General features: G+C 39.8%; 1 protein-coding gene across 1 annotated transcript; it reads left to right on the forward strand.

The window, feature by feature from the left end:
- Positions 1-802: 802 nt before the first annotated feature.
- On the forward strand, positions 803-19,680 carry rin3 (Ras and Rab interactor 3). The gene is made up of 10 exons (XM_017708794.2): positions 803-1,410; positions 2,231-2,895; positions 6,636-6,750; positions 7,264-7,336; positions 7,427-7,518; positions 8,103-9,557; positions 11,008-11,316; positions 15,706-15,837; positions 16,480-16,643; positions 18,338-19,680. The coding sequence occupies exons 2-10, from the start codon at positions 2,293-2,295 to the stop codon at positions 18,674-18,676; spliced, it is 3,282 nt and encodes a 1,093-aa protein (XP_017564283.1). The 5' UTR covers positions 803-1,410; positions 2,231-2,292; the 3' UTR covers positions 18,677-19,680.
- The last annotated feature ends 2,611 nt before the right edge of the window (positions 19,681-22,291 follow it).

Genomic DNA, 22,291 nt, shown 5'->3' on the forward strand with positions numbered 1-22,291 from the left:
CTTCCTTCCTTTCAGATTCCATGATAGTCATCATTGGTCTCTCACAGTAATACTTTGACCACATATCGACTTCCCTCTACACTTCCAAATAAGTTAAGCAACACAGGGTGGTTTTTGTGTCCTTTACTCAATGAATTTAGCCTCTCACCTCATTTTGCTGGCCTATAAATAACAGAAATAATCAAAGTACACTATCATAACTTGGTGTTATAAAGTTGCAGTAGTAACTCACTGATGCATTTTGGGTGTTTTTTGTGAAAGCAGCCGTTTTCAAATCACACTTTTCTTCCTCGCTTTCTCCACATACTCAGTGGAGTGTGGAAGTCACACCTCACTAACAGGAAACATCTGCGGGTACAACACAGTTGCTGTCTTTAGACCATAAAAAGAGCCCCTGTAAAGCCATACAAACTTGTATGCTCCTAATACATATTCTACCACCAAGAAGAGCACTATAATGAAGTAATAACTGATTTGCCCCAAAGGCTAATGACATGAGACATGTGTAGTAAGTTGAATAGTATTACTGTACAGTAAAATTGTGCAGTTTTTATTGCTTTGTTTCAAATAAGAAGATGAAATGTTCTGAAGGAATATACATGCATTAGGCCTTTGTGATAGGCTATGCAAAGGAGATGTCACCTCCTAGTACAGATACCACAGCCATGTACAGAGCTAAAATGAACGTGTACAGACTTGCTTTGTAAATATTATGAACACGATGAGCTGCAGCAGAAAGGGCTGGGCTGGGGTGGGGTCTGGGACCCAGCAGTGAGAGAAACTACATGCTGCCTTACATTTTTTGTGGAGATTTTTCAGAGTCCCCTCGGCATCTGGAGCTGCTTAGGATGAAGTAGGGGGTGGGGGATCCACTGCTCACAAATGCTCTTGAATGCTTTGCATACTTACCTTTGGCGAGTTTGACACGTCTGGAGCTCAGGTTTATTGTTCTTGAGGAAAGAGAGAAAGACTGGAGAGACAACAAGTGAGGTTTTCTTGGCAAGTTCTAAAGTTTTAAGTGTATTTGTTCATGTTTGAGAGTCTGACTTTGTGTGTATGTATGTAAGAGTTTGGCTGACCACCCTGGACAGCCCCTTCCTGACAACACCGCTGTACACAGACAGACAGGAAGTCAAGATAGAGAGAAGGATAAGCAAGTCTGTTGTTTCTGGACATTTTTTCATATCCTTACTGCTGTTTAGGTAGAAAAGAGAAATATCAGTTTCATTAAAAAGGAAAACAGAAGGAGCAGAAGGAAATAGATGGGCAATTCTACTTGCAGTGGACAGGCTTTGTGCGTGAGGGATTAAGTGAAACACGAAAGAGGGCTGAAAGAAAAAGTTTGGTGTGTGAAAGGCAAGCGATGAAGAAAACAGCTGTTGTAACCCAAGACTGTGGAACATCTAGTGGGTGAGTTGCCAAGCACAATCATGCTCAGATACATTCTCTTTTGTAAAGCATTGCTTTAGTCTACAACTATAACTGTCTACTTTCACTAACAGCAGTAGACATTACAATGTTTACTTGTCTCCTATATTTCTACATCTTTTCTATCCAAAGATGATTGGGTATTAACATTACTTATGTATGTTTCCTCGCAAACTGTGTATCAAAAAGGAACAAAAAGAACAGTAAGTTGAACAAACAGTGTTGACATTGTATCCTTGCGAAACATATTTGCGTTCTAGGAGAAGGGGAGGAAAAGACACTTCTTGCTAAGAAAACGAGAATGTCGAAATTTAGCCTTGAGGTCAAGTTAGTAAACAGCATCAAGATGTAGTAAGGATAGAATATAATAACGACCTACCCTTTTATATAATAGCAGCTTGCAACACTCTCAAAAATTTGGAGCAATGCCACCAAAGAAATGTCAGTGGTTTCCTAAAGAAATTCCTGATAATTATTTGAAGAATTAGATATTTAAGTGTGAAAGTGTGACTTTTTTAAGTTCAAGTTTTTAAAGTATGTCCAAGCCAAGAACCACTTAGGAACCTTTATTTTTAAAAGTGTTTTCAAAATGACGTAGTACAAGCACAATTTTTAGCCAGGAAATGAATTTCCATGGGCTTTACTTTCCATAAACAAGTAAATGCCAATGACTCTGTTTGTATTTCTTGCTTCTCTACATAAGATCTTCGCGGTCACCTCACAGCTTGCAGCAGAATTGATGTGTTGCATTTTCACTGAGTTTTTAAACAAATACTTGTATTGTTCTTTTGTCTCTGTACAGGATGATCTGTAGTCTGCTCTAAATCTGCAAAGTACTGTTCTCCTTATCCATCATTATGCATCATGCTCTCCTCAGCTCCTGCCACAGCAACTCCTGTCCTCCAAAAACCCACCTCCCCCAGCTCCCCTTCTCCTTTGTTATCCAACTGCTCTCCCACACCAACCTCTACATCACCGCCACAACTGATTGACATTTCGGTTGACAACTCTGCCTTGAAGTCCACCTCCCCTCCAGTATCTCTCTCACCTCCTTTCTCAAACTGGGAAACCATCTCTCCTTCTCCAACTTCTTCCTCACCCCTTAACCACAAAATCTCCAGCCCTTCTGCCCAGAAACCCATGTCTCCACAAATGCCCAAGCCCATCTGCCCACCTCTCCCTGTACAACAGCCATCGGCCATCCCCAAAGTCTCCTCCGCAGCCATGCCCAGACCCCCTCCACGTCCAAGTTCCAAGCCTTCCTCCCCACCTCTAGCCAGACCTCCACCGCCACTTGTCTTAAAGTCCCCTGTCACACCAGCACCAACACCAGCTGAGCAGCCCCAGAAACCAGCCCCTCCTAGCATAAGCATCCTGGACAAGCTGATCAAGACTTGTCCAGTGTGGCTGCAGCTGGGAATGACGCAAGAAAGAGCTTTTCGTATACTCAACAAGGAGTCACCCGGGGTGAGACTATAAACAATCAACACAATGTCACAAAACTTGAAGCCCTTTTAATGAAGGTGTGTCACAATGCTTCATTTTTTATGATGGTTTGCAGGGAAAAGATACCAGCAGCATAGTAGTGCCTCTTAAAAAGCCTATGAAAAAGTTCTATTTTTTTCAACATTTTGGAAAAATAAAGTAGAAAGAAAAAATAAACCGTTTAATATAATTACCACATAAAGATCACAGTACAATAAGCTGACGTCCACGCAGCTACCTGTTACTAGTTTAACACATTGGCTGTTGTTGTACAAACTCTGTAAAATTGGTCTAAATTAGGGGTGAGTGAGGAAAAAATGACGGTACTTCAAGGTATTTTCTCTGTACATGATATGCGTCACAAAATTTAGTTCATTCATGGTTTGGCAAAAAAGAACATATCAAAAATCCAACAAAAGAGGACAAATTATGCTCTTCAAATTCAATGTATTATAATCTCAGAAGATGTTTACACCGCGTTCCAAATTATTATACAAATGATATTTTTCCCTGATTTTCCTAAATGGTCGATGCAAATGAGTCAGTATAATAAAAGTCATCACCCGTCAGAGTATAAATTGAATTTTATTGAACAAACCTCCCAATGATAACAGTATATTCTTCAAAAATAAAAAAACCTAAAAATGCACTGTTCCAAATTATTATGCACAGCAGAGTTTCAAAACATTTTATAGGTTGTAAAGAACTGAAAATGGTCATTTGTTGAATTTGCAGCATTAGGAGGTCACATTCACTGAAATCAAAAGCTATTTCAATCAAAAACATCCTAACAGGCCAAGTTACATGTTAACATAGGAACCCTTCTTTGATATCACCTTCACAATTCTTGCATCCATTGAACTTGTGAGTTTTTGGAGAGTTTCTGCTTGAATTTCTTTGCATGATGTCAGAATAGCCTCCTAGAGCTGCTGTTTTGATGTGAACGGCCTCCCACCCTCATAGATCTTTTGCTTGATGATACTCCAAAGGCTCTCTATAGGGTTGAGGTCAGGGGAAGATGGTGGCCACACCATGAGTTTCTCTCCTTTTATGCTCATAGCAGCCAGAGACAGAGGTATTCTTTGCAGCATGAGATGGTGCACTGTCATGCATGAAGATGATTTTGCTCCGGAAAGCACTGTTCTTTTTGTACCATGGAAGAAAGTGGTCAGTCAGAAACTCTACATACTTTGCCGAGGTCATTTTCACACATTCAGGGACCCTAAAGGGGCCTACCAGCTCTCTCCCCATGATTCCGGCCCAAAACATGACTCCGCCATCTCCTTGCTGACGTCGCAGCCTTGTTGGGACATGGTGGCCATCCACCAACCATCCACTACTCCATCCATCTGGACCATCCAGGGTTGCACAACACTCATCAGTAAACAAGACTGTTTGGAAATTAGTCTTCATGTATGTCTGGGCCCACTGCAACCGTTTCTGCCTGTGAGCACTGGTTAGGGGTGGCCGAATAGTAGGTTTATGCACCACAGCAAGCCTTTGAAGGATCCTACACCTTGAGGTTCGCGGGACTCCAGAGGCACCAGCAGCTTCAAATACCTGTTTGCTGGTTTGTAATGGCATTTTAGCAGTTGCTCTCTTAATCCGATGAACTTGCCTAGCAGAAACCTTCCTCATTCTGCCTTTATCTGCACGAACCCGTCTGTGCTCTGAATCAGCCACAAATCTCTTCACAGTGCGATAATCACGCTTAAGTTTTCGTGAAATATCTAATGTTTTCACACCTTGTCCAAGGCATTGCACTATTTGACGCTTTTCGGCAGCAGAGAGATCCTTTTTCTTTCCCATGTTGCTTGAAACCTGTGGCCTGCTTAATAATGTAGAACATCCTTCTTAAGTAGTTTTCCTTTAATTGGGCTCACCTGGCAAAGTAATTATCACAGGTGTCTGAGATTGATTTCAGTGATCCAAAGAGCCCTGAGACACAATACCATCCATGAGTTTAATTGAGAAACAAAAAAATGAATCTTTATTTCTTCAATCCAATTTGCATAATAATTTGGAACGTGGTGTAAAAACAAACAGTAACTGAAGGGTTTTGTATTTCAAAAATACTGCCTTTATTAGAGAAATAAAATTCTGTTTTCCATTAGCAACAGCTGTTATTCTCTTCAAAAATATATTTAAAATGTATAACATTTTGGAATGAAACCATTCAATTAGACAACACAATATAGCCCCCAAACATAAACCCATTATGAATTAAATAAAAGAATGTTTGTATTGTTTGATTTGATAGTCTGTTCCAGATGGAAGAATAAGAAAATCAGAGTGTAGTAGATGGACGATCCAAAAGAGCAGCCTTTACAGCCTTTAGCTTGTCTGTCTTAAAGTTCAAACAAACTCTTCTACCATACACCTATGGTATTGCTATCTTCATAAGTAATTCTGTTAAGACTTTTGATTTTGTTCATATATTCATTACAAAACTAGTAGATCATTGAAATACACAGGACAGACATAATAAAAGTACTTATAGACCTATACAAAGTTCATTTAGTGTTAAAAAACCTAAGCTTCCTCAAAACGAAACAAACACTTTTGGCCCATTAGACTCAATATGAGCTTCAAGTGACAGTACATTGTACAATGGTGTACTTACATTTATCGATACTCTTCACCTTCCTGCTTTTAAAAAAGTTCTATCACAGATATGATTTTCATCTGAAATCAATGAGCATGTCTTTGGTATTTTGATACGTTAATATGTAAAATGCCTTTGTCACATGATTTAACAAAGTTCTCCACGACAGGACAGTAACCTGTGTCTTCCTTATACAGGAAACGTTCAACAACAGGTGTCCTCTGCAAATTTCACTATATGACTATTTTCTCTTTTATTACAGCAATCATACTGATAAAACTGTGATGCTTTATAATACTGTGATAATTTATGATGTCTTTGGCCACACTTGTCTAATCTAGTCTTTTCTATGAAAAATGCAATTGTTCATAGTTCTAGAAGTACACTGTAAAAAATGCCTCATCAGATCTACCTAAAAATTACCTCATGTGATAACAAGTAAATTAACTAGTTATATTCAACCTAAATAAATACTTTGAATGAACAATTCTTTCAATCAATGCAGTTTTTTTAAGTTACATAAAACTAGTTAAACTGCTTGATGGTACATGAAGTCATTTTTTTAGAGAGATCTGACGAGCCACTTTTTACAGCATAGATACCCATCATATAGTCAGAAAAGTATACTGTGAAGTAATTGATCATGATAAAAATAGCATATCCTTATACCGATCAGCTCTAACCTTTCATATGATGACCAAATTACATTGTGTTGATTATCTTGAAAATAGGTACATATCCTCTACAGAGAACACAATTTAGCATATTTTCATGCACAATTATTTTTTGTTTGTTTGTTGCATTTAATATTGAACAAAAAAAATGTGTTATATCACATTTTACACTTTGTTTTATTTCTATGTTAAACCAAGCAAATATTTAGAAACTGTGCACTAAAACTTCCTGGAAAAAAATCATATTAAGTTAGTTTCCTGTAGAGAATGTGTTCACTTATTTTCACAAAGTATGTTGTTTGATCATGGCATATGACTGCATTTAATATAGCAAGAGAAATCTGAACACAAGAATTTACACAAGAATTTACACAGGAAACTCATCTCGACTACACAATATGCATCAATAAAACAGATTTTTGTGATGGTTCCAATTTACACAGATTTTTTTAGTGAGGAGGAACACCGGCCAGAAGTTGATGATTGTGTCAGTGCGTCTCCAGCACCACCAGGGGGAGCCTCAGGTCCAGGAGTATCATGTAAAAGAAGAAAAGGCCTGTGAGTTCAGCTCTGTATTTAGGAAAGCTATTACAAGAGTACAAGTGAAATATTTAGAAACATATGCACGCGCATGCACACACACTCATACAGGGTAGGTGTTGCAGAGGCCAGTGGTGGTCTGTGGAGGAGGGGAGCTGACCATAAGTTTCCTGTTCTCAGACCTGAATTGCTGTGTGACGGACTTCCTGCCCCCCTCCTCCTGCTTGTTTCAGTGTTTGTCTCTGTCTGTATATGTGTGCAACTAAGTCAGGGGTTTTTTCTCTGTCTTAGTCACGGTATTCTAAATATGGTCACTATCTGAAGTCTGATCGAAGGCCAGCATAATATAGACACGTAAACTTTGTCACTGTACTGATTCAGCCACATTTTCTTTATATGCCTTTATATCTCAAGAAGTCTTGGTAAGCTCATATTAATGTTGCTTAAAATTGTGTAGCTGTTATATGAACATGAGGAATCCTACACACTTATAACCAACAATAGTTTTGTCATCCACCTTTTCCTCCATAGTGCTTTATCTTGAGGGTTCTGTCCTGGTCTTTGACAACATCTTCAAACTCATTGCATTCTATTGTGTTAGCCGGTAAGTTTTTGAAGCTTTGAGACCAATGTGTTTAGTGAATGGCTAGAAAACCGAACACATTTTAAAAGCAGTATTTTCATCTTTATCCAGGGACATCCTCCCTTTCCCGCTTAAGTTACCTCAAGCCATTGTCCGAGCAAGTAAATATGAAGACATGGAGGTGATATCCACCCTTGGCTTAGGTAATAAATTGTATACAAGCTTCACATGGTACATTTGGGTCTTCAAAGCCCTGGGGACATTTTCCTTCCTGTACAATAGGTATTGAAAACATTTTGACTTATTTTTAATAACTATTAATCCATGGGGAATGCCAGATTACCTTACCCTCTAATTCAAGTATCTGTTCCTGTTTCTGGTTTTCTGTGAAGCTGTGATTGCTGTTTAAATTGTACAATTGCTAAGAAATGTGTGGACGTAGTGAGTCAGTGGCTTCTGTCTCAAATAGCTACATCACATTACTCAGCAAAACTCTTTTCTGTCCTACTCTCAAAACATGCAATCACTAAATAAAAGCAGCAAACTAGATTTTGTGGAACAGAAACAGTTTCCAGAACTTCTGGCAGTGAACCACATTGAAACCAGAAAGTTTTTTTTTAACATTTCTCATATTTCATGATGAATAGGCCCCAATAGAAAGTATCCAAAACATATTGTTACATTAATGTATAAAGTATGCAGCATTACCATGGCTTCTGATACAACATGAGGTCTTGTTACATGTGTTTTATAGGTACCTTGTAAGCTAATTTGTGTTTGTTGCCAGAGTTCTGGAGCTCAACCCTGAACAGCCACATTCAGGACAATTTGAGTAAATCTGCAGACAGTGGTGGCACTCAGAATGCAGCAGACCACAGTAGTTCCTGTGAGATCCAACTTTCTGCTGGCAATGATCGTCTGTGGTATGTCAACCCCATCTTCATTGAGGAATACTGCAGCAGTTTGCCATCCAGCCCCCCACCACCCATCCTCAGAACCCAGAGCCTCAACACGCCCATTCAGGCTCCACTGAAGTACAAGAGACCCCCACCCTTGCCTCCACGTCCAATTAGCATATCGGAAGTTGCATTGGTTCAGGCTACACCTAAGCCAGCCAGAGAGGATCTTGCGTCAGATGAGTGTACTCTGATCTCGCTGAGCTGTCCTCCTGTGGTTCAGAAAGAGGAAGGAAGCCAGCATGTATGTCCAGAGAGAGAGGGAACAGCCCCCAGCGTTGAAGCGGAGGCAGCTAAACCAGACGTGGCCCAACCACCTCCAAGCCAAGCGACAAAGCAGGCTAGCCGTGTGTCTTTGCACAGGATTCCTCCGTTACCACTTCGACGCAGGTTGTCAGAGAACCAGCCATCAGGAGACGAAATCCAGCAACAACCGTCTAACAGTACAAGTACCAACAACTCTGTACCAGCAGAGATGGAGGGGGAAGTTCCTGGAGCTCCCATGTCATCTCTCATCTGCCTGGATGACAACAGCATGGTACAGTGTGAGAAGCCAATGGATGCCCCCGAGTCACAGTCACAGCAGGATGAAGCCCTTGTGGATTACTCCAAGATATCGAATGGAGCATCTGCTGTCACTGGACTGTCAGCAGCTGAGGTGAGGAGGCCTGGTCCGCCAGTACCACCTCCTAGGAGAAAAAGACCCTCTCAGACTGTGACCACAGCTTCACAAGATGTCAGTAATGCCAATGGGGGAACCACCAAAGAATCCACCTCCTTCACTTCGAAAACCTCAAGCACTCCTACTTCCATACACCGCTTTGTCACTGCAGGTCACCCCAAAGTTCCTGACGTCTCGCTGTTCTCTCCAGATGGAGGTGCTGCCCAGCCAGACCACGACTCCTACTCCACCAGCAGCACAGAAGAGGAGATGGACACAACAATGACGGGCTCTATAGTGAAGAGAACGCCCACCGTTATGCTGGACCGCGCAAAACAGCGTCTGTCAATGGTGAACTTCTCTACTGTCTTTACAAATTTCATGAGTGCTGACCGCAAGCTGCAGAAACGAATTGTCGAGCTGGCTCGGGATGGCAGTACCTACTTTGGGAACCTGGTGCAGGACTATAGAGCCTATACGCTGGACACCATGCGAAGGCACTCCTCAAGTACTGAGATGCTTCAAGAAATCAGACAAATGATGACCCAGCTCAAAAGCTACCTGATCCAGAGCACGGAGCTGCAGAACCTTCAAGAGTCAGCTGTTTACACTGAGGAGAAGCTGGGTAATTTATGTACATTGTTCCATAACAGCTTGCATCAAAATAAAACAGTGCTCATCAACCCTGCACTGGCAGATCTACCCTATTTCAGAATTTAGCTTCAGTCCCAAATGTAAAACAGCTGATCCAAATAATTAAGTGGATTGATTATCTAGATTAAATGTGTTCAATCAGGGCTGAAAGTGAACTTTTCAGGATGGTAAAACTCCAAGAGCAAGGTTGCTGACCACTGAGATGATATTAATGTGGTATTTCAGATTGGTCTAGGTGCCTCATTTTTTTGCCTCATTTTTCCCATTAGAGAGTCAAAGTGGCACAAATTCTTTTTTTTTTTTTTTGACGTAGATGTAATTCTTCCAAAACTTTGTGTATACACAAATTTGGCCTTTTCAGATTAGAATTGAGCCGCTTTCATATGTCTCTCATGAGATACGTGGCTATGAAACCATAATGAGAACAATTAGATCAGAGATCATGTGTTTTTTTCCATCACTCATCACTGGACATGCATGTATCACTGTTGTCATCATCTAGTGTCACATGTGGACATCTGAGTCATGCGCATGAGGTTGTTGATCTTGAATTGCATGCAGGAACCTTCAGGGTACAGATCTGTTCACAATAATGACAGACATGGATCACTTAAAAATACAAATGCAGAACATCAAGTAAAAACCTGGAGTTAAGCAGTAGAGCTTTTAGTGTGAGCATATTCTAAAAGTAATGCTCATTATTTTTTATTCTGAAGAGCAACAGTTATTCACAGTTTGGTATTTGCACAGTTAACATCTGACTGAGCTAATGAAACAGCTTATAATTTGCTAATTGATTAAATCAAATGTTACAGCAAAGAGAGCTCACTTGTATAGTGCCCTCCATGCCTAATGAACATTCAACCTGTCTATTTTGAAATACCCTTGTTTTTTGTGCAAAGTTCTTGTGCTGCAAGGCTAAAATGAGCTCAGAGCTCTGTTTATTATGTACCTTCACCAGAAAGTTATTACAGAATCTGAGTTTTGCAAAATGAATTCTCACCTGTCTCTGCAGTGCAGTTTCATAACAATAGCTATTACAGCTTGTTGAGGCAAGTGGTCAAAGTTTCTTACTGAAGTCTTATCATGCTTAAGGAAGTGTAATGGGAAAACATGTGGAGTTATGATTTTTTTCTCACACTGCCCCTATACATACACAAAAGCCTGCAGTATTTACATGAGCATTATGGAAAGATGAGGGTGACTAATTAAAAAAAATTTGTAAAGTTTGTAAAGAGCTACCTCATGGCTTATGAGCATTTCAATCATCCCACCGCATTGCTTGGATTATTACACAGTAATGTATGAAGAAATAATGGCAGTGTTTGTGGCAGTGTTTTGGTTGAGTGAAGTTTGATGATTTTGCCTCTGAGTGATTTGATTTGCTTCCTTGAATTAACACATCTCTCACCTCTCTTCAGAGGTCGTCATTGAGGCAGCACTGTGCAAGAGTGTTCTGAAGCCTTTGAGGGAGGCCATATATAATGGGCTAAAAGACATCCACTCCCGTGCAGGCACTCTGAAAAGGCTGAAAGAGAACCAGCAGATAGTCTTGGGCACCACAACCACAGACTTGGGAGTAACCACTGGTGTCCCTGATACACCAGTCATGGAAAAGATCCAGGTGAAGCTGGGGAACTTGCATCAGGAATATTCACCTCAGAAGAAGATAGACCTGCTCCTCAAAACCTGCAAGATCATCTATGAGTCCATGTCTGTAGGCTGCCCAGGTCAGAGAAATTGTTGCTCACCTTGACCTATGAGCTAGATATGTGATCTAAAGTTGTGCAATATGCCAAAAATATAACTTAAAAATACTTAACATTTTTGCAATACACAATATGTATTACGCTATTGGTTTTATAAAAATGTTACCATCAAGTTGGAATGGACAAAATGGACCAGCAAAAAAGTACCACATATAAAAATTTATGCTATGAATGCAGTGATTCATTTTCTATTTAATAAAGAAGTGGAGGACAAATAAAAATGTAAAATTAATCAAATAAGATGTAATAACAAAATAAGATTACATCTAGTCAGCTACAACCCCAATTCCAATGAAGTTGGGACATTGTTAAAAACATAAATTAAAACAGAATACGATGATTTGCAAATCCTTTTCAACCTATATTGAATTGAATACACTACAAAGACAAGAAGTTTAATGATCAAATGGATAAACTTTATTGTTTTTTGCAAATATTCACTCATTTTGAATTTGATGCCTGCAACACGTTCCAAAGAAGTTGGGACAGGGGCATGTTTACCACTGTGTTACATCACCTTTCCTTTTAACAACACTCAATAAGCGTTTGGGAACTGAGGACACTAATTGTTGAAGCTTTGTAGGTCTTTCCCATTCTTGCTTGATGTACAACTTCAGTTGCTCAACAGTCTGGGGTTTCCATTGTCATATTTTGCGCTTCATAATGTGCCACACATTTTCAATGGGAGACAGGTCTGGACTGCAGGCAGGCCAGTCTAGTACCTGCACTCTGGCATTGTCTTGCTGAAATAAGCAGGACATCCCTGAAAAAGACATTGCTTGGATGGCAGCATATGTTGCTCCAAAACCTGTATGCACCTTTCAGCATTAACGGTGCCTTCACAGATGTGTCAGTTACCCATGCCATGGGCAATAACACACCCCCATACCATCAGAGATGCTGGCTTTTGAACTTTGTGCTGATAACAATCCGGACAGTCCTTTTCCTCTTTGCCCCGGATGACACAATGTCCATAAACAAATTTGAAATGTGGACAGACCACAGGACACTTTGCCACTTTGTGTCAGTCCATCTCAGATGAACTCGGGCCCAGAGAAGCCGGCAGCATTTCTGGGTATTGTTGATATATGGCTTTCGCTTTGCATGGCAGAGTTTTAACTTGCACTTGTAGATGGAGCGAGAAACTGTGTTCACTGACAATGGTTTTCGGAAGTGTTCCCGAGCCCATGTGGTAATATCCGTTACAGAATGATGTCGGTTTTTAATGCAGTGCCGCCTGAGGGATCAAAGGTCACGGGCATTCAATGTTGGTTTTCTGCCTTGCCACTTACTTGCAGAGATTTCTACAGATTCTCTGAATCTTTTGGTGATATTATGGATTGCAGATGATCTTCTTCTACTTTCGGCTGCTCCCTTTAGGAGTTTGCCACAGCGGATCATAAGCCTCCATCTTGCCCTATCCACTGCCTCCTCTACTTTTACACCAACCATTTCCATGTCCACCTTCACTACATCCATAAACCTTCTCTGAAGTCTACCTCTTCTCCTTCTACCCGGCAGCTCCATCTCCAACATTCTTTGACCAATATATCCACTATTCCTCCTCAACACATGTCCAAACCATCTCAACCTGGCCTCTCTGGCTTTATCTCCAAACTGTTCCACCTTCACTGTCCCTCTGATCTGCTCATTTCTAATCTTGTCCATCCTTGTCACTCCCAACGAAAATCTCAGCATCTTCATCTCCGCCACCTCCAGCTCAGCCTCCTGTCTTTTAGACAGAGCCACAGTCTCCAAACCATACATCATAGCAGGACACACTACTGTCTTGTAAACCTTCCCTTTCACTCTTGCTGCTATCCTTCTTTCACACATCAGCCCTGACACCCGTCTCCACCCACTCTATCCTGCCTGCACCTTCTTCTTCACCTATTTTCTACACTGTCCATTGCTCTGGATGGTTGACCCAAGATATGTGAAGTCATCCACCTTTACGACCTCTACTCCTTGCATCTTCACCTTTCCACCTGCCTCCCTCTCATTCACACACATGTATTCCGTCTTATCTCTACTGACCTTCATTCCTCTCCTCTCCAGTGCAAACCTCCACCTCTCCAGATTCTTTTCCACTTGCTCTCTACTCTCACCACAGATTACAATGTCATCTGCAAACATCATGGTCCATGGAGCCTCCTGCCTGACCTCATCTGTCAACCTGTCCATCACCATTGCAAACAAGAAGGGGCTCAAAGCTCATCCCTGATGTAACCCTACCTTCACCTTGAAACCATTTGTCACTCCAACTGCACACCTCACCACTGTCTCACAATCCGCAGTTCACTCTCTTGGCACCCTATCATATGCCTTCTCTAGATCCACAAAGACACAATGTAGCTCCTTCTGACCTTCTCTGTACTTCTCTACCAACACTCTCAATGCAAAAATTGCATCTGTGGTACTCTTTCTGGGCATGAAACCAAACTGCTGCTCACTGATCTGAACCTCTCGCCTTAGCCTTGCTTCAACAACTCTTTCCCATACCTTCATGGTGTGGCTCATCAACTTTATACCTCTGTAGTTACTGCAGCTCTGCACATCACCCTGGTTCTTAAAAATGATAATGATAATCCCTAAATTCCTTGCAATTGCACTTTGAGAAACATTGTTCTTAAACTGTTGGACTATTTGCTCACGCAGTTGTTCACAAAGTGGTGAACCTTGCCTCATCATTGCTTGTGAACGACTGAGCCTTTCAGGCTCCCTTTATACCCAATCATGACACTCACCTGTTTCCAATTAACCTGTTCACCTGTGGAATGTTCCAAACAGGTGTTTTTTGAGCATTCCTCAACTTTCCCAGTCTTTTTTTGCCCCTGTCCCAATTTCTTTGGAACATGTTGCAGGCATCAAATTCAAAATGAGTGAATATTTGTAAAAAACAATAAAGTTCCGTTTGAACATTAAACATTTTGTCTTTGTAGTGTATTCAGTTCAATATAGGTTGAAAAGGATTTGCAAATCATCGTATTCTGTTTTAATTTATGTTTTTCACAATGTCCCAACTTCATTGGAATTGGGTTGTACTTCTTACTATGTAGTTTATACAGTTACTACACACTGGTTTTTTATAGGCCCTCTATAATTAGTTTAAATCTGTTCTTTATTGATGCATGCAGTGCACTGATCACAGACCATTTTGAGTTTTTGAGAGATTTGTTTTTGTAAATAGATACGAAGAACCTTTTTTGTTATTTAAAGAATATCCACATATTGTAAAGGTTCTGGAAAGAACTCTTGTATAGATTTCTAACATTGTGTATGTGTCAGACTCCAGTCCTTGTGGGCCACAGCACTACAGACATTTTGCCTTATTAAACCCACTGCTTGCTTTAAAAGGTCCTTCACATTCACAAATCTCTTTTGTAGGAAACCAAAAAAACAGTAACGGCAGCTTAAGCAGTAGCTCACTGTAGCTCATTCTAGTCTATGCTTAGTTAAAATGATATACAATAGAAAAGACTGCACTTAATGACAGGCTATGCAAACAGAACATTACCAACTAATTAACTACACACATGCATACTTTGAATGCTACATGAAAAATTCTAACATAGATTTCCAGTCTGGCAAGATTGCTGGGGTACATACAAAACAACTTGAGGACATTTTAGAGAGTAAAATGGACACAGTTGTTCAGAAAGAGGGTGCTAATGTACTAGTTTGGTGGTATTTTCATTCACAACCAATCAAATGCATACATCCACTGAATATGATTATAAATTATCAAGTAACATTAAAAGCTATCCAAGTTAGTCACTATGTGGTTATTATATTACTATTACCGCAAGCTAGAGGGTAAGGCTCTCTAACTGAATTTGGATCATGATATTGTTGAGCACAATAATTCTGCAGATGATAATTATTTGTCTATGTTTACATCATCATCATCCAAGCTCAATGCATACATAATCAGAAAAGAGAGAGAGACAGTTCAACGGCTGTTTCTCTGCTCAGCTTGAATTCTTTACCCCAAAATTAGCTTCAAAGTCAGTTGAAAATGATACCTGATACCTGAAAATTACCTGATAATACAGGTTTTTTTGGCCTTAACAGAACTGGTTTCCTGAAGTGAAGTAAACAGGCTTTAGCCTTAAGTGTAGAGTTGAAATAAGGCATGTTCAAACACATTTGCACTGGTTTTTTATTGAAACAGTGGGCTGCAGTCTGAAGCCTATGGTAACTGTCTATTGTTGGAGGGTTGGTTTCAGTCTCTTTCATGGCTAAAGTCTGGCTAAAGTCATATAACTGAAGTACACTTTGTTGTGTCTGTTGTCTATCTTTTAAGACGGCTGTGTGTATAAATAAAATAGGATATGTTTGGTTGTGTAGGGAAGGCCCATGGTGCAGATGACTTCTTGCCTGTGCTGATGTACGTACTGGCTCGCTGCAACATGACTGCACTATTGCTGGATGTGGAGTACATGATGGAATTGATGGACCCTGCACTACAGCTAGGAGAGGGTGAGAAGACAGACATGCACATTCATAGGGCTTGTTTACACCTTGCATTAAACGTGTTTTTGATGATCAGATCATGTTCGGATTTCACTTGACTGCATGAAAAGCCAGGTGTAAACACTCCCCAGGACACATTGTGCTGACAGATTCGCACAAACCACATTTGGAGGTGGTCAGAGACAGATCTTGAACATGGTTAACACAAGCGTACACAGAATGCATTTTCATTATCCGTATACAAATGCATGAACAGAAATGCATCTGCCAAGCACGGATTAACACGTGGGGAACTAAACAAGGATCTAAACATGGAGAATACATGAAGAATGAAGTTTCAGACAGATTCTGATTTATTTACAGCTAGACCTGCTGAAGGCAACAGGCAACAAAGATAACATTGTTTATTTGGTGTTTAACAAAGGAGCACATAGGTTTGAATTATTTCCAAATGTTTCCTAATTTTTGCCAAAGTATTACAAAAGCTATGATTTGCAGCAACTGTATACTTAACTGTTTCATACTATTTGCTTCATTAAATTGCTATACGTTATTATCAAATAAAATTTTGTTAGGAACAATTCTATTCTAGTCATGCACCCTTAGCATTTTACCATGCAATTAATTACATATTATTTGTGTTCTCAGGCTCATACTATCTCACCACGACATATGGAGCTCTGGAGCACATAAAAAATTATGACAAGCAAGCCATGACCAGGCAGTTGAGTCTGGAAATCCAGGACTCCATTCATCGGTGGGAGCGTCGCCGCACTCTCAACAAAGCTCGTGCCTCACGCTCCTCTGTACAGGTAGGGTGTGATAGCATGTTCAGTGTCCCAATACACAGGAATACATTATCTGAATATACTCCTTTGGGACCAGGAGTCTCGAATTGTGTTATGTTGAAACATGTTTGTGCATATATTTAGTTATTGTTAGTACATATTAAGGCTGTATAAAATGGACAGCATTCTAGTACAGTGATTGTATTGCTATACATAGCAAATGTGATTCACCTTGCAATACACATTAAAAACTGACTGGTGAATCAGTTAGACTGGCATATCATATTATTTTGACCACAATATTTTACTTTTGTTGGATCATATCTTGATTTATTAGAACAGCTACAGAAACACTTTTTTTTGGATTTGTGGTCAAGATGCTCAGAGCACACAGATTGGTGCTCATTTGCATGTTACAGTCTTCTGCAATATCAGCTTTGTAAGTGCCAGTAACATGATAATAATAAACTTCATATTGCACAGCAATTGTAGCAAATATTTAGAAACCAAGATATAGTTACTCACATAACACGCAGGTATGGAAGCCCGGTATTTTATTTTCTCAGTTTTTTGGTGGTAACAGGTAAATTTTGTTTTCTTGAGATTATCATGACACAGCAAAGGTTTTTCCAAGACAATTTTCTTTAGATCAAAAATGTGATTTGTCTAGCAAAGCAGGAAATTAAAGCAGATTCCAGCAGACTGATCCTGACAGAGACCATATCGTCATTCTGGTGCTGATTTGTACTGAATGTTTTATATTGAATTGGCAAAAGATAACACTCTTTGTAAGACATGGTTCAAGCACAGTCCTAAGCCTGTATTCATAAATCTTAGAGCAGGGGTGCTGATTTCAGATCAGAGTGTTCTCTTAATCTCTATGATCTTACCAACAAGAACAGATCCTAGGTCAGCACTCCTACTCTGAGAAGCTTCATTAACATCGCTGCTGCTGCAACAAAATCTTGTATCTCCAAAACGGTCATTTACAGGAGAAGGAAAAATATTCTTAATTTTGAATGAAAGTGAATGGAACAAGATTTATTTCCAAGTAATTTTCATTTTTATTGTTTCAATTGTCATGAAATTGTAAAACATTTTAAAGGGCAGCTGGCATTTTCATATTGTGTAAAAATTAAAAACAACAAAGATAGAGATAAAAGGTTTTGTTCTGACAGTGACAATATGGGATGTTAAATAAATATTTGACTAAGGTATCACTGAAAATCCCCATAAGCCCAAGTCTGCTCTATGCTGGGAGAGTTCATGTACCTACTTATTTAGCATATTCTGTATTTACATGACAAATTTATGTATTTGCTACAGTTTTGATATTTTATTCACATATTTTATTTACTCAGTTTTTCAGTAACAGGCAAATTTTGTTATCTAGAGATTATTATGACACAGCAAATTTTTTTTCCGAGATAATATTCTTTAGATTTTGACCAAACAAAAATGTGTTTTGTTTAGATAATGATATTATTTAAGGGAGCTTACTGGTCAGTCACAATAGTGGTACAGATATAGGCCTGTCTTTTCAAGATCCTAAATTATTTCATTTTGTCATTATCTTGAGAAAACAAAGTTTTGTTGGAGGAAAGTCTATAGAACATTATTTGCTTATTTCGGGGGAAAAAAAAAAAAAAAAAAAAAAAAAAATATATATATATATATATATATATATATATATATATTTACCACTCTCCTGTCTGCAGGATTTCATCAACGTCTCTTTCCTGGAGGCTGGTTCCAACACTAAGACTCTGGGTGTTCGCCCGAACACCACTGCTCGAGACCTAGCGGCGCAGTGTGCTGAGAAGTTTGAAGTGCTGGAGCCAGACTCCTACTGTCTGAGTTTGTTAGTGGATGGCCACTACCAGCCCCTGACCCCTGAGGAGTTTCCACTTGCTATCAAGTCCAACCTACACCATAGTGAGCCACGCAAGGAATATTACTTTGTGTACCGCCATGGACGCTGGCCAGGACAGGAGCCTGATGGCCAGACAATATCTACACTTGAGCCTCTACCTGCCCAAGAGGACAGTTTGATTTGAGAAACTTATGAAAGTAAGTAGCAGGATACAGTAGTTTACACAAAGAACTACTTGCTGCTGGAAGAGAACATAACAGCTTAACAGAAAATTACATCATTAATAATATAGTAGTGTCATTCTGGCACCACCCTGGTCTACTCTAGGACTGCTATTTGATCTATTAGGAGCTACAACAAAGATGTAAGAATGTTTTGAAACAGTCATTCTTTGCTTTGAAAGAAGCTGAGAATGTCAATGAGGACCAAGGAGCACTGAGTACCTCTACTCATTGCTCTGTATTTGAAGGCTATATATCAAATATTTTTTAACTCCATACATAAAACCCTGCTTTAAAAAAAGACTTCTTCTATAGACAACCACTTACAAGCTACACCAAGACTGCCATTTGATATATTAACTACAACAAGGATGTCAGAATGTTTTGAAACAGTTATTTTTCGCTTTGGAAGAAGCTGACAATGTCAACAAGGACAAAGGAGCACTCTACTCATTACTCTGTATTAATCTTTAATGGCTACATGTCAGATCTTTTTTTCATGGAAAGAGGCTTCTTCTATGGACATCCACTTCTAGGCATCAGGTGCTCCCCCACGCAACACAGCAGCATTCTAAAATTTTGACAGTGATTTGTCTAGTTAAGCAGGAAAGTAAAGCAGTTTCCAGCAGACTGATCCTGACAGAGACCATATCGTCATTCTGGTGCTGATTTGTACTGAATGTTTTATATTGAATTGGCAAAAGATAACACTCTTTGTAAGACATGGTTCAAGCACAGTCCTAAGCCTGTATTCATAAATCTTAGAGCAGGGGTGCTGATTTCAGATCAGAGTCTTCTCTTAAACTCTATGATCTTACCAACAACAACAGATCTTAGGCCAGCACTCTTCATTAACATCGCTGCTGCCGCAACAAAATCTTGTATCTCCAAAACGGTCATTTACAGGAGAAGGAAAAATGTTCTTAATTTTAAATGAAAGTGAATGGAAGAATATTTATTTCCAAGTAATTTTCATTTTTATTGTTTCAATTGTCATGAAATTGTAAAACATTTTAAAGGGCAACTGGCATTTTCATATTGTGTAAAAATATTAAAAACAACAAAGATAGAGATACAAGGTTTTGTTCTGACAGTGACCATATGGGATGTTAAATAAATATTTGACTAAGGTATCACTGAAAATCCTCATAAGCCCAAGTCTGCTCTATGCTGGGAGAGTTCACATACCTACTTTGTCTTTATTTTGCATGTTCTGTATTTACATGGCAAATTTAAATGCATTTTGCTACTTTGAATTTTCTGTTTTTTATATTTTATCTTAATTGCAAGATTTTAGGTTGTATTCCAAGTTATAAATACATTAATACTGTTTGTATGTATGACACAAGAAGGACAATGTAGCGTATTTTCCAAAGTACACATTTTAAATGTAACCCAAGCAAGTTGCCATAGCTTTATAGCTGTATACAATTCAGGTATTTCTTCTTTGTGTGCTGTTAATAATCCATGTATTCTTTATGTGTTGCCAATAATATTTGCTAAAAAGAAACAAGAAATGGTAATATGGTCAAATCTGTAGTCTGAAGCCTATGGTAAACACTGTGGTAGTGTTGTAATAAAGTGTCTCCCTCAAAGGACTCAACAACTCAACTCAACCATAACAACTCAAAGCACTATGTGGCGCGCAAGCAATAATATTAGACATAATAGAGACTGGATTGTTTTCTTTCTTTTCCATTTCTTTTGGGATTAATTGTTGTGAACAGTGCCAAAAGTCAGTTAACAATGTTCCAGTTTGAATCCATTGAGCATTAACTCACTTATGCCTCTGCACATTATGTGAGAAATTCAAAATATGTTGCATGATTGTGACTTGGAGCCTACATGTTTAATTAACATCTGCTTTATTTCGTACTCATAATATTCATAATATGTTTCCTGCTGTACAAGAAAATGTAGATTGCACAGTATGCGACATGCTGCACTTGAGCTCAGACAATACACAATTTTGGAAAAACGATAAATCAGGACAGAACAGATAAACGTCAATATTTTTGAAAACCACAGATATTTCCCACTTCATGACTCAGTATGTCTAGGACATTTTCTAGCTGTGCCTGAGGGTCAACAAAGCCTCAGTCATGTTTAAACATGACTTAATGACTAACACACTTAGCACCCCAGTAATACATACTCGCACTGTGGCTCACAAGGCAACACACTGCTATGTGTCAACTGCCAGTGCACAGAACGCTCATGCAAAAACAAGAAAACTGTAAATTTCACTTTTAAAGAGGGATTCCAAAGATATCCCATGTTTAGTTCAATCATTGGGATCTAAACTAAGTGTTTTGATGTGAATTGGTGCATTTTACAGAAATGTTCTAGCTCATATTTATTTAGAGTGGTGGCGATAGGAGCGAGGGGTTCTGATGTTTACAGTGCAAATATATATTTTATTTAATATCCAAGGCATAGCATGGAGCTATCCACCATGAATATACTAAAAAATGTGTTTTAGGCCAAAATCTTAACTAACCTTCGTTTAATTTCTCTAAAACAAAGCATCAAAACCAAACCTGTCTCAATGACTTGAATTATGCAAAAAACGTTGAATAAGGTTGGAATTCCCCCATTATGGTACTCCTTGAGAAAATCAACTATCCATCCATCCATCCATCCATCCATCCATCCATCCATCCATCCATCCATCCATTATCTTCCGCTTCTCCGGGGTTCGGGTCGCGGGGGCAGCATCCTAAGCAATGAGGCCCAGACCTCCCTTTCCCCAGCCAATATTCCGAGGTGCTCCCAGGCCAGCTGGGCGATATAGTCACGCCAGCGTGTCCTGGGTCTTCCCCAGGGTCTCCTCCCAGGTGGACTTGCCTGTGACTCCTCCCGAGGGAGGCGTCCCGGAGGCATCCTAATCAGATGCCCGAACCACCTCAGCTGGCTCCTCTCGATGTGAAGAAGCAGCAGCTCTACTCCGAGTCCCTCCCGGATGACCGAACTTCTCACCCTATCTCTAAGGGCGAGTCCACACACCCTGCGGAAGGAAACTCATTTTGGCCGCTTGTATTCGCGGTCATATTCTTTCGGTCATTACCCAAAGCTCATGACCATAGGTGAGGGTGGGAATGTAGATCGACTGGTAAATCGAGAGCCTTGCCTTATGTCTCAGCTCTTTGTTTACCACAACAGACCGGGGAAGAGCCTGCATCACTGCTGACCCAGCACCAATCTGCCTGTCAATCTCCTGCTCCCTTGTACCATCACTCGTGAACAAGACCCTGAGATACTTGAACTCCTCCACTTGGGGCAAGAGCCTATCCCCGACCCAGAGAGGGCTCTCCGCCCTTTTGCACCTGAGAACCATGGTCTCGGATTTAGAGGTACTGATTCTCATACCGGCCGCTTCATACTTGGCTGCAAACCGATGTCCCCAATAGGACCACATCATCTGCAAATAGCAGCAATGTGACCCTGAGGTCACCAAACTGGACACCCTCCATCTCCTGACTGCACCTAGAAATTCTATCCATAAAAATTATTAATAGAATCGGTGACAAAGTGCAGACCTGACGGAGTCCAACTCTCACTGGGAACGAGTCTGACTT

This window comes from Pygocentrus nattereri, chromosome 10, assembly GCF_015220715.1.
Source record: "Pygocentrus nattereri isolate fPygNat1 chromosome 10, fPygNat1.pri, whole genome shotgun sequence".
Taxonomy (NCBI): Eukaryota; Metazoa; Chordata; class Actinopteri; order Characiformes; family Serrasalmidae; genus Pygocentrus; species Pygocentrus nattereri.

Coding starts and splice junctions, on each gene's coding strand:
- rin3 (XM_017708794.2), top strand. CDS start 2,293: ATGCTCTCCTCAGCTCCTGCCACAGCAACTCCTGTCCTCCAAAAACCC. Junction 2,896..6,635: donor TCAACAAGGAGTCACCCGGG/GTGAGACTATAA, acceptor CAATTTACACAG/ATTTTTTTAGTGAGGAGGAA. Junction 11,317..15,705: donor CATGTCTGTAGGCTGCCCAG/GTCAGAGAAATT, acceptor TTGGTTGTGTAG/GGAAGGCCCATGGTGCAGAT.